The 17,221-nt window shown below is 38.4% G+C and overlaps 1 protein-coding gene across 2 annotated transcripts in view; it reads right to left on the minus strand.

Annotated features, from left to right (window-relative positions):
• Positions 1 to 634: 634 nt before the first annotated feature.
• The window catches only part of KSR1 (kinase suppressor of ras 1), a 134,787-nt gene continuing 118,200 nt past the window's right edge, over positions 635 to 17,221 (minus strand). For both annotated transcript variants that reach the window (XM_075264889.1, XM_075264888.1), the window contains 6 exons: positions 16,669 to 16,765; positions 14,435 to 14,568; positions 14,165 to 14,296; positions 12,331 to 12,466; positions 11,876 to 12,009; positions 635 to 9,036 (listed from right to left, as the gene is read on the minus strand). In XM_075264889.1, coding sequence (XP_075120990.1) covers positions 8,958 to 9,036; positions 11,876 to 12,009; positions 12,331 to 12,466; positions 14,165 to 14,296; positions 14,435 to 14,568; positions 16,669 to 16,765 — 712 coding nt within the window. In that variant the 3' untranslated portion in view covers positions 635 to 8,957. The remainder of the gene's footprint in view (positions 9,037 to 11,875; positions 12,010 to 12,330; positions 12,467 to 14,164; positions 14,297 to 14,434; positions 14,569 to 16,668; positions 16,766 to 17,221) is intronic.

The raw sequence follows: 17,221 nt of genomic DNA on the forward strand, positions 1-17,221 counted from the left end.
GACCGTAATGCGCATGCACAGTACGCTCGCGTAGTGCTAAGGGGAACTGAGCATGCTCAGTATGCTCAGTTCCCCTTAGAACTATGACAAAAATGGCACTGGAGCGTGCGTGTGCGGGATTTAAACACAACACGCTGGTGAAAAGAAGAAGAAGGCGTGGAAGGAGGACGTTGCTGGAAGACGACACCAGAGAAAGGTGGGACCGAAGATGACGACCACCAGTGCCCAAACCGCCCACCGTGAACGGTAAGTATAACGGGGGAGGTGGGGGGGGGGGGCTTTTCAAATATCATTAGCGGTGCCTGAATAGCCTTTTTAAAGACTATTCAGGCATATGTGGGGCTCGTACGGCATAATTTTGCTGATATAGCCCCTTTAATGGGTGTCCATGGACAACAAACTGAAGTCACAAAATGTTTTAACCCATTGTTGAAATACTGAAGACTAAAATAGTGTTACATTATTTGATGTAATGCAATTTGTTTGCAGATTCTGGACTCTATTAGATAATTTTAACATTTTGCAATAAAATGTCAGATGATGTGTAGATCAAAGTTTCTACTACACAAAAAACCTAACATAACAACAGCAACAAAATAAAAAAGACACAACAAATTTCATTTTTAAGAGCATGAATTTATTCACTTTATAGAATCCTAAATATCCAGAATTTCAATAGCATAAGGAGTGCACTTTTTTGCTGGTTGCATAACTAATACAGAACCTTTGTTAATACTAACTGTTTAAATTAATAGCAATTCTGGAAGACAAACTCAGTTGATAGAAAATATAAAAATTTTACTGTACAAAATTTTACATCACATTCAAAAAGATACGTGTCCATTACACCATAGTACAGACTCCATTTACATAGCACTGAAGTCTCAGCCAGTAGAGCAGTATTATACAGCCAAAATAAACATTGTCCACATTTACAGTTCTAAAAGGATACAGATTTTACAGTGCTATTCACTCCCTTACAACACCACAAGAAGGAATATTACTAAACAGTCACATTTAACTTAGTGGTCCTTTTAAAAAACACTTCTAAGAAAGAAGAAAAAGATTTAAAAATAAAAAAAAGAATAAAATCAAGACACTAGTGCATGAAACCAAACAGAGAAATGAATGAAAAGTAACTTATACATTATCTTGTCAGTCATGGGCACTCTGCTGTCAAGTTTTTTTGGGGAGAGTTAAAGAATTTTCACTGTTCACTTGTTTCTAGACACTTGCTGACTATGGCACCACTCAGAGCTTTTACCCAACACTAATCTGATGTTGGTGTATTGGGGATAGTTCACACGGCGGAAAGCTTTTCCGCCATGTGATTACCCCAATGCAGTGCACTGACATCTCATCACGGAATCCCGTTGTTGATTAGGCCCGAATGAATGGGTTTAATCGGGAGAGAGTCTCGCGCCGTGGACACCACCGCTGAGTTAGCTGCATAATCCACACGATAGAGCATCTAGCTTCTTTTCCCGCTTGCTAAAAAAAAAAAAATCCCTAGCGGGAAAAAAAGAAGCGAGCGGCTCCCATTGAAATGAATGAGCCTTTTTTGCAGGTGGATTTTGCGTCAAAATCCACCTGCAAAAAACTCCATGTGAACAAACCTTTACTGGTTCTTTATGCTGCACACTTGAGTTATTTGACATCAAGTCTTACATTAATGGTGCCAGTTTCATTCTTTCAAATATATTACTCTATTGTTACTAACATGAGAAACCTCCCAAAATTTCACTTTCATTCTCACCTTAACAAAGCTTGATGTAGATGCAGGAAAAACATTTTAGAATTCTTGCCTAGGTTAGAACAGTATTCTGGTTTAGATGTGTTGATTAATTTGCCAATCATTCTTAAAGGGGTTGTCCAGTTTTAACAAATAAATGTTTTTGTTTGTATAATAAAAAGTTGTACAATTTTCCAATATACGTTACATATCAATTCCTCACAGTTTTCTAGTTCTCTGCTTTCTTTCATTCATTCTGCTTACCTCTAGTGGATAAAAGTCAGTCCAGGGTCATATGGTATACCGTCCTTGCTCATGTGATGGACACAGCTACAGTCTGTGCGTCCATCACATGACCATGGACTTATTCTTAGTCACTAAAAGAAAGCAGAATGAATGACAGTAAGCAGAGATCCAGAAAACTGTGAGAAATTGAAAAATTGTACAAATTTGTAGACGGATTCCTTGTCAAAATCCTGACCAAAAAACCCTGTGTAAACCTGGCTTTACAGTTTCCTAATTCCTGAAGCAGATTTTTTCAGCCTGCAAAAAACTATGTGAACATATCCTAACATGGATAGTGCTACTTAAAGGGGCCTCAATGCGAAGCATGATCTTATTACACTGTCTACCAATAAGTATTTGGACAACCATGCAAATGAAGATATATACAGTCGTGACACCTTCCGCCGTTAAATAGGAAACAGCATTGGTATTAGTGCAGTGGTATTAGTTACATGCAAGATGCCAAGAAGTGCACAGTTGTCCGATTTCGAGAAAAGGATAATTGTGAGGTACCAAAGAAATGGTCGATCCTCGATCCTTAAGGGACATAGCAAGCAAACTGAATTACCCAAAATCAACAGTGGCCTATGTGATTATGAATTGGAAGGTGAAAGTCGGAATGTGTTCCGAGTCGGCAGACCCCCGAAACTGGGAGATGGAGACTAACGAGTGCTGGCCAGAGAAACTGCACACAACTGATGGCTCAGATACACCAGGAGATTCAACAGGCATCCAGGAGCATTGTGTCAATCAATACCAGCCGTAAGGAAGCATCTGCTGGGTTCTACCAACTATTGAAGATGAATAAATGTTGTTTTCTATTCTACCACAGATGTCCAAATACTTATTGGTAGAGAGTGTATTTTTCTACTTGAGTCTATGGAGACCTATGGATCACTGTTAAACACACCAGAACTTCCTATATGATACAATTGCTTGGTCTACTTCACTCAGGTTCTCCATGGGGAGGACAAATGCTACTATCACAGCTACTACACATAACTAGGCAGCTCCTGTTATAATTTAGTAGCTGACAGTTCATCCTCCTTGACTGTATACTTATGATTTCTTAGCAGAATATTTATGTATTTATACTGAGGAGTATAAATAAAGATCAGGCAGGCAAAGCTAGCATTGTCTCTAGCTGCCACATATATTGCTCTGTTGAGGCATCATGGGCTTGACAGCAAAGAACAGAATGGAGAGAAAGGGGAAATATAAAATGACTAGCTGGTACCCGCGACTTCGTCTGCGGTGATTGTAGAAGTGGGTATATACAGGCGTGGGTAAGGTTTTCGTACTGTGTATAAGGTATGGGATATGAAATGTAACTTTGTATCTTGTTTTTTCTGTAATTCAGAGAATACGTGAGACTTTTGTGATGAATGTAATTTGTATTTGAGCTGCTATACGGTGTTGGTATAAACTTTACATAGTGACTTTGGGACAGAAGTATTTGAAGTTAACCCTTTCCCGCCGATGGCATTTTTTGATTTTTGTTTTTGACTCCCCTCCTTCTAAACCCCATAACTTTTATTTCTCGGCTCCCAGAGCCATATGAGGTCTTAATTTTTCCAGGACAAATTTTTCTTCATGATGCCACCATTGTTTATTCTATATAATGTACTGGGAAGCAGGGAAAAAATTCAGAATGGGGTGGATTTGAAGAAAAAATGCATTTCTGCGACTTTCTTACGGGCTTTGGTTTTACGGTGTTCACTGTGCAACCAAAATGACATGTCCCCTGTATTCTGTGTTTCGTTACGATTCCGGGGATACCAAATTTATATGGTTTTATTTACATTTTGACCCCTTAAAAAAAATCCAAAACTGTGTTAAAAAATTATTTTTTGAAAAGTCGCCATATTCCGACAGCTTTAACTTTTTTATACGTGCGTTTACGGGGATGTATAGGGCATCTTTTTTTTGCGGGGTCGGGTGTACTCTTTAGTTCTACCATTTTCGGGAAATGTTATTGCTTTGATCACTTTTTATTCAAATTTTTATCAGAATTGAAACAGTGAAAAAATGGCGGTTTGGCACTTTTTACCATTTTTCCCGCTACGGCGTTTACCGAACAGGAAAAATATTTGTATAGCTTTGTAGAGCGGGCGATTTCGGACGTGGGGATACCTAACATGTATGTGTTTCACAGTTTTTAACTACTTTTATATGTGTTCTAGGCAAAGGGGGGGGGATTTGAATTTTTAATCCTTTTTATTTTTTTTTTTACTTTTTTTTTGCATTTATTAGACTGCCTAGGGGTATTGACATGGGTGGGCGGTGTCGCGGATTGTCAGAGCGGTGGGGTTCGGCAAACATGGCTGCTCCGGAGCGTTAAAGAGAGCCTCCTGGAGTATCGTTAAGGTGAGGGGCAAAGTGGTAAAGTATCTGTATATGTGATTGTGTGGGGTTAGGGGCTAGGCTGTAGAGGGCAATAGGAATTTTGTGGCTTGCTATGGTCCAAAGTGTGTGAGATTGCAGAGATGGTGGTGTGAGTTTGGGTTTTGTGGGGGTCCTGGCACAAACGTATGTGCGCTATTGTGACGAAAAGTAGCCTATTCCGCAATCGAGTGTATTGACTATGTTCGTGGAAAATTTCAGCCAAATCGGTGGAGCGGTTTTTCCGTGATTGAGGAACAAACATCCGAACATCCAAACTCACAAACCCACAAACTTTCACATTTATAATATTAATAGGATTGTGTCTGATTAGATGCAGAAAGTAGGCCAAACCATTAATATTGCTATGGGGCTTGTTTTCTGCTTGAAGGGCATTTTGTCTCTATAAATGACACTATTCAATGCTTCTAAAGTACTGCAAAATGTTAAAATGATATGTGGAGTGCAAAAGGTAAAAAATAAAAGTTACAATTTCCCACTGCATTTTGGGTTTTGAACATTTACTGTGTGGAAAAGAATTACCTGTTATGTATATTTTGTGAAGCTGTATGGGTACAGTGATATCCAATTTATACAGCTATTGTTATTTTTGTTTCTGCTTATGAATAAAAATAAAAAAAATGCATTTCTGCACCATATTCTGAGACCCATAACATTTTTCATATTTCTATCTATTGATCTAAGTGAGGACTCTCTTTTTATGGGATAAGCTGTAGTTTTTCTTGATGCCATTTTGGGCAATTATGATACATATTTTACTTTCTTTTGGGTGGCAAAGTCACAAATAAATAATTATTCACCCACTTTAAATTTTCTTTATGACATTCACCATGCAGGATAAATTGTGTATTTTATTAGTTACTGCATTATCAAACAGAAATTATGGAACATGTTAATTTTTTATTGTTACCATAAATGATTAAATGATGTAAGGGGTTATTTTTTTAAGATTTAAATAAATGAATTTTTTTTTTAGTTTTATCTAATTTTTTTGTTTCCCTAGAAGGCCTCCATATGTGATTGTTTGGTCACTTATATAACATACTGCAATGCTTCTATATTTCAGTGCAATGTCCTGTCTGAGCACAAAGGTGGGTTCCAGCCATCATAACAACTGCTAGGCACCCCGTAACTGCATCACTGGGCATGATGGTTGTGATCACAGCACAGAGAGAGGATCCTACTAAGCCCTCTGTACAGCTAACACCACTATGAAGTAGGCTTGCTTTCAGTATGCCTTGAAAAACTGTTTTGAAATATATTATGTGAGAAGAAAATAGTAAAATACAATATATACAAATAAAAAGCAAAGTATAAAATCTGCTCAAGTGCAAGTAAAATCAGTATTGTTCAGGGCACTGCAGAAACTTTCCAGACATACTTGGTGCGCTTATTCTTTTATGCACACTGGCTTCCACCTCTCAGAAACACTCCTTTACTCAATAAGCTGTCCTTTAAGATAAAGTTATATAGAACATGTATTCTGACCCTGCCAGACTGTCTCTCTCTTTTTTTTTTAATGTAGATTGTAAGCCCACACAGAGCTCACAATGTACATTTTTCCCTATCAGTATGTCTTTGGAATATGGGATGGAAATCCATGCAAACACGGGGAGAACATAAAAACTCCTTGCAGATGGTTTTTTGTCCTTGGCGGGACTTGAACACCAGGACTTCAGTGCTGCAAGGCTGCAGTGCTAACCACTGAGCCACCGTGTGGGCCCCTGCTGTCTCTCTTTTTTTATTTGGAGCCTTGTCCTTCTCTTTCTAGCTTGGGCCCATATACTATGAACGCTGCAATTTGGCCGTGGCTTTTTACATTAACTGCAAAGTGAATAGGATTTTGGCTAATTCCATCCACATATTGCAGAAAATAATCCGCAGTGGAAATGGTGTGATTTGAAAAACGCTCATGTTTTTTAAAATCGCAACTTGTCAGTTAAACACTGGATGTTTCCTTATGGATATAATGGCAGCAGAAAGTCAGCAGAGGAAAACTCTGTGGGTTCTCTGTAAAAAGCACTGTGGGAAAAAAACGTGATACGTTTCCACCACTTTTCCTGCAGCACTTTTTGACTACGCCCTGCTACGCGCGGCCATAGGCTCAAATAGTTTCTTAAGAGCTCCTAAAGTGTCAAGTTAAATCCTGAATGCCTACAAGAAACCCTCTTATTATTGTGTTGTACAACAGCACACAGTTCAAGTGCTTGTATCTACACTCGAAGATCCCTGCTAAGTGCTACACTCACAGCTTGTACCACTACAGCTTCGCTTTTGACTTGGAGAGACGGTCTACCATTCTCACTATAGGCTTATATGCAGAAATAATGCAAATTAAAAGTTTATGAGAAACTTTCTTTCTATGTCTTTAAACCTTTGTGACATACTGTCTTGCTTAAGGACTTTATCATCTATTATACATGTAAAGACATACATAATATAATTTGGTATTAAGATGATTGTAATCCAAAGAGAAATTCATTTAGCTTCTTAGAGGAGTTCAGGTTAGACTTCTGTCAGGAGAATTTCCAGACAGATTCCTTTAGTGGAAGGCTTCATCATACGTCAATTTATAGACATACAGTGGCATATATCTCTTATAAACCACATAGTTTTTTTTTTGTTTTTTTTTTACTGTATCAAGGTGTATAGAACAGAATAGTCTACTACCCTAACAAAATTCCTGATGCAAATCAGTTCGGTATATGCCAAAAGGACTCCTGTATGGCATACTGCATGATGGATGAATGAGGCCTTCCAGTTATGATCAACATACTCCCTGCAGCTCTGATCTTACACATTCTAAAGTCTATAAATGAGAGGTAAACTGTAATTGTATGTAGACATCAGATGTCTAGTATCGAGATTGTTCTAGCAGGTTTAGGGTAGGTTCACATCTGCGTTGGTATTCCATTCGGGGGAGTCTACATGGGGACTCCCCGAACAGATTACCAAACGCAGATGTGAACAAAGGGTTACTTTGACCAATTACTATCATGATTCAACCAATTGTAGCAATATAATTAGCTATTATAAACTAAGAATAGAAACGCTGATAAAAATGATTGTTTATCAGTGATCTTCATACATTGTCTCACTGTAAAAATCATTACATAAAAAATGTAAATTGTAATGACAGTTCCCATTTTTCAAGCCACAGATCATTTATTGAGGATTTCAAACATTGCCTTTAAATTTAAAATTTCCGAGGCTAAGGCCACACGTTGCGGAGATGCTAAAGAAAAAAACACTGCGTTTACAATGCCAGCAAAGTGAATGTTATTTTATTTAATCTCCTTTACACCTTGCCGACAAAAAACAGTTCTGTATAAATGCTGCATTTTCAAAAATTAAAAAACTGAATTTTACCTATGTAAATGCTGCATTTATTTTCTTAAAGACTTATGAATAGCATATTTTTTTCTTCATTTTTCACCCAATTTGTGTACTCTGAGTTTTGTACCCCCACAATGTTTTTCGTTGCATTTTGACCTTAGATTCTGAAAAGATGTTGGAGGTTTAGTAAAATTTTCATAATCATCTTATCAATATAGAGTGGGTACCTGTGCAGCAAGTGTCACAGTTTGTCTAGATCTCAAATGAAATTGTCAGGTTAGAACTACACAGAGACATTTTGTTGATTTTAACTATTTATTTAAAGAGGATCTTTCATGTCCTCTGACATCGGTGGTATTATATACCCTAGAAAGGTGACAGAGTGCTGAAATTTTACCAAAGCACCTTGGTGCCAGAGATATCAGTGTTGTTAGTTTCGGCACTGATATCCCTCCACTGTCAGAAGGGCTGGCTTTACAGCCTAGTGTGATTGCTGGGCTGTGAGGAATGCCCTCCCCCCTTCCTGTCAGTACAAGGGGCTGAGCTGTAAGGCCCGCCTTTCTGACAGTGGAGGGATATTGGTGCCAAAACTCCGATAGCTCTGGCTTCAAGGTGCATACCGGCAAAGTATTTTGTAGCACTACAAAATGTGTCAGTGTAGACCAGGCCTTATTATAAGGATTTGCACTGAACAACACTACTTGCTACAAAATAAACCTATGGGTGCCATTTTTAATTGAGCCCAGCTAGTGGCCACAGACTGACTTGACAGCAGAGGTTATTGTTTTATATTGCCTCATCAAGCACATTATGGCTTAGGAATGAAGAAATATTTTGTTCAGTGGATTGATGTTACAACCCCTAGATTCATCTCATTGTCATTCTGTAGCTTATACATTAGGGGTAAAAGTCAGTCACATTGATTCACTTTCATTGACACAATACAAGTCAAATGTCTAAAATAATTTGTAAACAACAAAATCAGCAGGTAAAAGTTAAAATATAAGCCATTCAGCGCTGCAAGGGGTAGGCAAGGCACTGCTCTGCCTTTCAACAGTGCAGAATGGAGTCATGTAAGAATTCCGTAAAGGAAAAAAAAAAAAACATCCATTACAGGGAGTTACCACTGGCTGCAATTCCAATCTTTGCCGGTTGCTGTAGTACTAAGCATGTATATCACTCTCAGACATCTCACAGTATATTAGATCTTTTGGTTACCCTGCTCCAAGACTCCCAGGCCAAACCTTTCAAAACGGGAAATACTTTTGCTACTGTTAATGCTAGAAGGGGAATAAAACAAACATGTCTAAGTTAGACCGGTTAAAACATTTCAGTTTACACTTCATCCTCTATACAATACATACATAATATTAATTGTAAGATGGTCCAACAATAAAACAGCATTCACTCCTGACAGATCCAGAGAAGGTTATTTCCAAATTTAAAAAAAAAAAGAAAAAAAAAAAAAGGTTACCCCCTTTTCTTTTTACATTTGTTTAAAAACAAGGAACTATATGGAGTCCAAGCCGGACTCTTTCTGCTTTCTATTAATGCTAGCCTAACTACTGATGCAATGATGTGACTTCTACAACCTCCCAGTTCTACAATGGTCACTAAACAAAAAAAATAAGTTATTGTTAGCCAATTCCTCTTTCCTTCAGAAGAAGAAGTATTGACACGTAGAGTTAGAGGAAGTAGTTCTTGAAATTTCCTCCTGTCTTACTGAGCAGAATATCTTTAAAGACACTGCAAATATTGTGGGTGCTTTTGTTCATTTAGGAGGAACTGTTTGAAGCCAGAATCATAATGGCAAGACTTCAGAAACATACAAAGTGGTTCAGTATGTTCAGAACCAGTGATGGGTGGTGGGATATGATGGCAAAAACCATTGATATTGTGCTGTTCATTGATGGACAACCTTCAAAAACATACACACAAAGACTACAAAGTGCTTATTAGAAGGACACAGAAGTAAAGCATCCAGTGCAATGAATCCACTAAAATGCTGGTAACCCTGCTTTAAAAAAAGTTACTGCTGGCCCATAGTGTTTGAGAAACTAGGTACACAGATAGTCCTATGGTTAGTGCGAAGTAGGTTTCTTGTAGTCAGAATTTGTTATTCAAGCAAACAGCCCACACCAAGAGAATAGCAGGCAAGAAAAAGATCAAAGCGGCAGTTACATCCAAGGGTTAAAAAGGTTTTCTAATATTGGTGATTATTGGTTTTGTGGATGGAAGGTAAGTGTCCACGAAGCTGTAGGTTAGCAGGAGACGCATGGAAGCATGCAAGGCAGAGCCCAGTTAGATGGCCAGCAGCTATAACCTACGGAGGAGAAAAGACAGTTATTCAACAATCCTTAACATTGTTATAATAAAGCGATGAAAAGAAGGAAATTATATTAGTAACGTCGCAACACAGTAATAAAAGGAGAGTGGTGGATTAAAGAGAAAGGACACTGGAGCTGACATGACATGCCAACATCCCTGCATTCTTCAAAGGCTACTACTCTAAGGTTTCCAGGTGGAAATTGCCGTACAAAAAAATCAGACAAAAATTTACATAATAAGATTTTTTTTTTTAATGTAGATTGTTAGCCCCATATAGGGATCACAATGTACTTTTTTTCCCCCCTATCAGTATGTCTTTGTAGAATGGGAGGAAATCCACACAAACATGGGAGAACATACAAACTACTTGCAGATGTTGTTCCTGGCGGGATTTGAGCCCAGGACTCCAGTGCTGCAAGGCTGCAGTGTTAACCACTGAGCCACCGTGTTTTCCCACATAATAAGATTTTCTGAGATGATTGCAAGATACATTGCAACTTTTTGTTCTAATAGAGAAAACAATGACAACATCTACGAGGCTGCGTGTTGTGAGTAATTCTCTCATGACTCGGTGATGCTTTGGAGCCTCAGCCTATGTTTAATATGACTCCAATGTAATTGAAAATAGAAAATGAATGACCTTCTGTAAAGGAGAAGTAGGACTTGCAAAGTCACTGTCATTCACATGACGCAAACTTCTGGAACTATTGAACCCTGGTCACTGCTCGGCACCATTCAATTCCAGTTATGAATCTTTTTTTTAGACATTTCTTACATAAAGTTATTGAATGATCATGTCTACAGTATCCCAAGGAATTGGGGTGGGGGTATTCCTTTACGCCCACATTTTGCAGTTCTGCAGTGCTGTATTACCTAGCAGTTTATCACGATATTCAGTTTTATAAGTTAAAGGTGATGAGAAAAGTCTGTCCAGTTATTTGTTGACTACAGGGCAGTGGATGTGAAAGCCATGTTGGTAGAATTGACCCTTTGTGTAAAAATTGTTCCAGTGTCTACTGACAGTACATGCAAGGTAAAATACAGGTTGTATGGCAGAAAGGAGGTAAAGAAAAGGATCAGCAATGCAAATGAGTGAGGAGACATCCAAAGTGGTGTGCCAGGGCCCACAGCAAGATTATGGTGGATCGAAAGAGGAATGGCGATGATGAAATCAGCAAATAAAATCCAAATGGAAAAGAAAGTAAAAAGAATGAATTAATAAGATTGCCTTAATAATCTAGAAATGTGTAGATAGACAAAGAGGTTTTGCAGCACATACATTCATCCTGAACACATTTCAGTTCATACTGGAGAAATATAAATGAGCTGTATATGGTTCTGCAGAATACATATTTGCAGCATGGCATTACATCTCCATGTTAGTAATAGCAGTGTATCTCCGTCTGTCCTTTGGTCCCCTCCCTCACAATATGGGTGAGAGAGAAAGGAGCATACACTTTATGACAAATAGGCATTTATATTCGCTTATGCAGAGTGCATGATGTGTGACAATCTAAATTCTGTGGCTATACAATAAAGGACCTGGCTAGGAATGTCCCTTTAAGAGAATGGATACAGAAGATTATGTCCACAGAGTCTGGAGGTTAGCTATTCCCTTGACAAAGGTATGTTTCAGGTACAAATCCCCTTGCAGTATTACAGTATACTTAAAGTAGATGTCAGTTGACATCCAAGACCTTGAACAACAAACCTTGTTTCAATGAAGCATTTTGCAGGTACCTGACTGAGTTTTGGATGGTCAAATGTAGACCAAAACCATGAAATACTTACTCTGCAGATTTCCAGAAGTGACCTGGATGTGATAACCTTCGGTTAAGTTTTGGCAGCTTCTCCAACATGTCCATAAGGATTGTAAAGCTTGGCCTTTCATTAAAATCAAAAGCCCAACACGCAGCCAGAATCTCCTGTGAAACATTACAAAAAGTGTCATTCACTTTAGATAAGAGGCAAGTTATAGGATTTTTAGCATCATACACAATGACTTTCATGTTTTGCAGCTCCCAGCACTAGACAGGTGAGCAGCCATTCTTTTTCCCTGACAACAGACATCAAATATTATATTATATAGTTATCCATGTAATACAGATAACTCAAGTTCACAAGAGTTAACTCTACGATGACTACATGTCTAGAAAACAATATGGATTGAGGTTATCTTTATAAAACAACCACTTTAACAATTGAAAACTTCAGACACTTAATTTACACTTTTAACATATACTTACAGTGACCTCTTTTCCCAGACTAATAGTAGACAACAACTGCTTTACACCTTCACCACTTCCAACCTGCCATATAAGAGCCTCAGTTGCTTGACTTTTGAAGGGCCAGTCTCGAGCCTGCAGTTCATACCATACAGTCCTTTAAAAAAAAAAAAAAAAAAAATCAATTCACAATAACAGCAATGAACTTTATGTACAAACGTAAGTACGTAAGTACTGGAAGAACGTACTGATCACCCAGTTTGACTATTTTGCTGAGGGTCTATTACAGTGATGGATTTTTATGGTATGGTAATAGGTTGGAAATAGAACTTGCCATTCCCGCCTGTTCTGGAATAGGTTACTCCCGACCCACAGTTGGGCTCTGCAGTCCCATGTCACAGCCTGGGAACCCATGTCATAGTCTGCTGTGGGATATTAGATTACCTGGACACTGTTCTTTATTAAAACTTAGAAACAAGTGAAGAACCACCTTGTGTAAAGTTTCATCCCAGACCGGCAAGTATTTCTTTTCTGCTGTTTTACGGCAAGTGGTATATGTCTGTACAACTTATCTATAATTGTCTATCTTGAACTAAATAAAGCCAGTTTTAGACTTTATACCTGCACTGCCTGTAAAATTGTCAACCACACCTCTACATACAAAGATTCTTAAAACATATATATTCTCACAATAAAAATAGTTAATAGAGCCCAAAATATAATATATAAAACTAGGTCTGTATCCTCCTCATCTTGTCTGATATCTATACTTGAAAGCAACATATCCATGTTTGAAGCTAAAATATGTTAGTTTTTAGACCAGTGTCTGTAGATCCAAATGTATGTATGTATGTGTTTTTTAGGAATCTTAGACTACTAGCCAGCATAAAATGGACCATACACGCAACGCTAGGGTCACACTAGTCTTGTCTTGTTGTTATTTGGGTCCATCAGTAACACACAGAGTTTGGGTGGACACTGCGCAGAGTCTCCGATAGAGACTCCGGCGCAGATGTGATTGTAGCCTTAAATACCTGTTTAAATACCATTTAAATCTGGCTTACTCATAAATTTATAAGATAGGACTATCTATAATAATAGTAAATTTTATTTATATAGCGCCAACATATTCCGCAGTGTTGTACAATTTGTAGGATATACAAATACAGACAAAGATACACTACAAAGAAAGTCATTTCACACAATGGGACTGAGGGCCCTGCTCGCAAGAGCTTACAATCTATGAGGTAGAGGGGGTGACACAGGAGGTAGCAGGGGCAGCATTGCTTATACAGGGGGTCAGATAATTTTGTATAAGAGGTGACTGTCATTACACAAACATAAAACTTTATGAACCATCACTAGTGGTGTCCTGTAACATGTGGATGGAGCTTGGACATATAAAGTTAGCCTGAAACGGCATCATATCATGTGGGGTACTGTGGGAGCGGGGACAGAGGAGGGTTAAATTTTGGAGATTCTAATTATGGTACGGAAAGGTTTACATTAGGAATTGTGATGGGCCTGTCTGAAAAGATGTGTCTTTAGTTTGCGTTTGAAGCTGTAGAAATTGGGAGTTAATCTGATTGTCCGGGGTAGAGCATTCCAGAGAAGTGGTGCAATTCGGGAGAAGTCTTGTATACGAGCGTGGGACTATCTTAATAACAATACAATCTATTTTTCATACTAGTGGTCAGCACCAAACTGACCATACACTTGAGGTAGCTGTAGACCAGGATTATTCAGGATTTCAATGGCTGATGAAGATGGAAGGTCATTCATATCATTGTCATATTACTGAAAACCGGTCCCAATCTTGTCACATAGTTTCTATAAACATGTATTTCATACTCACCCAAAGGCATATACATCTGCAGCCTTTGAAAAGGGAAGTTTATCCTCGTCCTTACCAGGGGCCATCTCGCGCACAATTTCAGGGGCCAAAAAACACAGCCAGTCATGGCTCAACTTTAACTCATTTTCACGCCTAGCCAAAAACAGCAGAAAAGTTTTCCAATCAGTAAAGAAGAGGAAACCACCAGCAGAAATTATGCTTGACATGTCATAAAAGTGTTTTTTCTTTCATACACACATATATTATAATGATCACCATCTTTTATCTTACCTTCCCTCCTGTACAACTCCTGATATACCAAAGAGACCAAAGTCTGTGATTATCACTTTGCCGTTTTCATAAAAAACATTCTTCGACTTTAGATCTTTGTGAACAATGCCTTTGGCATGCAGGTAACCCATGCCCTGAATAAAGTGAAAAAAATGTGTACAAACATGTTAACTAAATATTAAAAAACGGTAAAAACAATTAACTCAGCCTGAACATAGTGATTTCTGGTCTTGTTACCTAAAAAAGCATTTCAACTCAAAGGGAACCCTTACTTCCATGTACTATATGAAAGAAGAGTTATGTATTGAAAGGTAAAAAAAATACCCTATATTTTTTTTTCAGTAGCACTGTATTCCGGTTGAGTTGTGTTAGTATGTTTGAGCTGGGGAACATATGATCAAATTCCGAGTAGTCTTTTTTGGGAGACACTAATTCAAAGAACTGTTTCATTTTCAAGGTTTCTTAAAACATAACTAAACTTCTGGACAGTTCCTTTAAATTAAAATCGTGCTTAAATCCACTTTTGTATTCTGTGTAATAGCAATCTTTTGTCATATTAAAGGGGTTGTCTAAGACATACAGTTTTCTGCAAAGAGGCCAGGGTAGGTAAAAAAAAACAAAAAACAAAAACCAACAACCATATACACTTGTCCCGGGTGCTCCGGTGTTATCCATTGCGATCCGATTCTGTTGCTCTCGAGGTCTTGTTCCAGTAGAAGTCCTCGCCTCATGTGACTGCTAAGGCAAAACAGCGGCCTCAAGAAAAGACATGGGTGATCACATGTGACATCCTGGGTCCTTTCCTTGTGCCTTGATCAACATAAGTGTTTACATGAGGTGAGGACTCCTGCCGAAGAAACACCCGAGTGCTGTTGGACACTGGAGCACTGGACACTGGAGCACTGGGGTCATGTTAGTATGTTGTCCCCCCCCCCCCCCCCCATCACCTTCCCCGGTCTACTACCATTTATATTGGCACAGATATAACAGTTTCCCTGCTACACTTAGAACCCGTACACTGATTTCTCCAGTGAGAAGAAAGAAGGCAAGGAATATAGTGGGAAAGTGGATTTCAGTACAGGATTTCATGGAAAGGTGGCAAAAATCACTCAATAACGTATGTTACAATATTTATTAATGTCACAAATGCTGCCAAAAAATGTTCAAATATTAAGGTACTCTTTAAAATAATTCAGTATATCTTCACTTACACCAAAGCCTGATATTATTCACATAGGCACAAGACATACAAGAAGACTTGTCAAGTGTGTGACTTGGATATTTACTGGTATCTGGATCACTAATATAAAGATATGTGCACATATGGACCTTGGTCTCACTGACAAAGTATGAATGACGCACAGGACTTTTACTTTTATCAGGTCTCTGCTTCTGATTGGGTCCTACTAGTTCTCCCCTACTTTGTTCTGTAAGATTATATTTCCATTGATAGTCTGTGCTAGTTATAGCATGACAACTATTAGGGTAAGTTCAAACTGGGTTTGTTAGACTGGATTCTGAGGCGGCCACTAGTCCAAAAAACGGCTAGCCGTGACTGGATGCCAATACAGTGCACCGGCATCCAGTTGCTTCATTATGCTCCGGATTAGGCCCGAATGAATGGGCCTAGTCGGGAGGGACACTGCGGTGGATTCTGCCGTGGAATCCGCAGCAAGAAAGGGCAGCTCGCTTCTTTTTTTCCACGAGTGGCACAAAACCGCTTGCAGAAAAAAGAAGTGAACGGCTCCCACTGAAGTTAATGGAAGGCGTTTTTGGAGTCGGATTCTGAGGCGGATGCCGCGTCAAAATCCGGTCCAAAAAACCCTGTTTGAACTTACCCTTACACAGCTCAATTCTTGCCAATTATTGACGCTTCCTTATTATTGATAGTCTATTAGGTAGATGTAGTGAATTTCCACCAGCACTTATTAAATGGAGACTAGAGATCTGCACCCATCTTATGTCGATAACCATCTCAAGTGAAGTGTTTGTTACAGGAGCTGCAAGTCTTGTATCCTTTCCCCATACACTGGTGAAGCCACAAAGCATAACCAAGGCAGAGGTCCACTGACAAGATAAAGTCTGAGCATGTTACAACTGTCTCAGAGGTTATAAAAGTTGCAATTTATCATCATATATACCCAATACAAGTATTTATAAACTAAAATACATTGTTAGAAATTGAGAAATATTGATTGTACCAACATATTCATGTTTATAGATAAACTGTTTACCTTGATAATTTCTTGAGCAATCTGACGAGTTTTATTGATGTCTAGGGAGGCTTTTGGATCCCTCACAAATGCATGAAGTGTTCTTCCTTTGCAATAACTGAAACATAAAAGCACACAATTGAAATAAATCGTAATGCAATTTTACAGTCCAGGTTTCACATATGTGGTCAAACTTAGTGATAAATGCTGCTGAGATAGTGTTCCTGTAAAACCTATAGAGATGAATAAGAGTTGCGGAAATAGTGTAGCACAGCTGAGCTCTACATACGTTTATAGGAAAATTGTAGCATTTCCGCAGGTAAAATTAACATACTGCATTTCCATTGCAGTTGTTTCTAAAATGTTTGGATGAGAATACACAAAATCTCAATCACTGGTACCATAAATGCAGTGTTTTTTGTGTCGTATTCCATGCACAAAACCTATCACTCCTCTAAAGCTAAGGTAATACTTGTCTGATCTGTAAGGGTGTGATATCACAGGCATTTTCGATCTCTGATTTCTGTGTAAGGCCTGGATCACATCTGCATTCAGTATTACTTTCAGGGAGTCT

Source organism: Leptodactylus fuscus, chromosome 2 (assembly GCF_031893055.1).
Source record: "Leptodactylus fuscus isolate aLepFus1 chromosome 2, aLepFus1.hap2, whole genome shotgun sequence".
NCBI classification, from domain to species: domain Eukaryota; kingdom Metazoa; phylum Chordata; class Amphibia; order Anura; family Leptodactylidae; genus Leptodactylus; species Leptodactylus fuscus.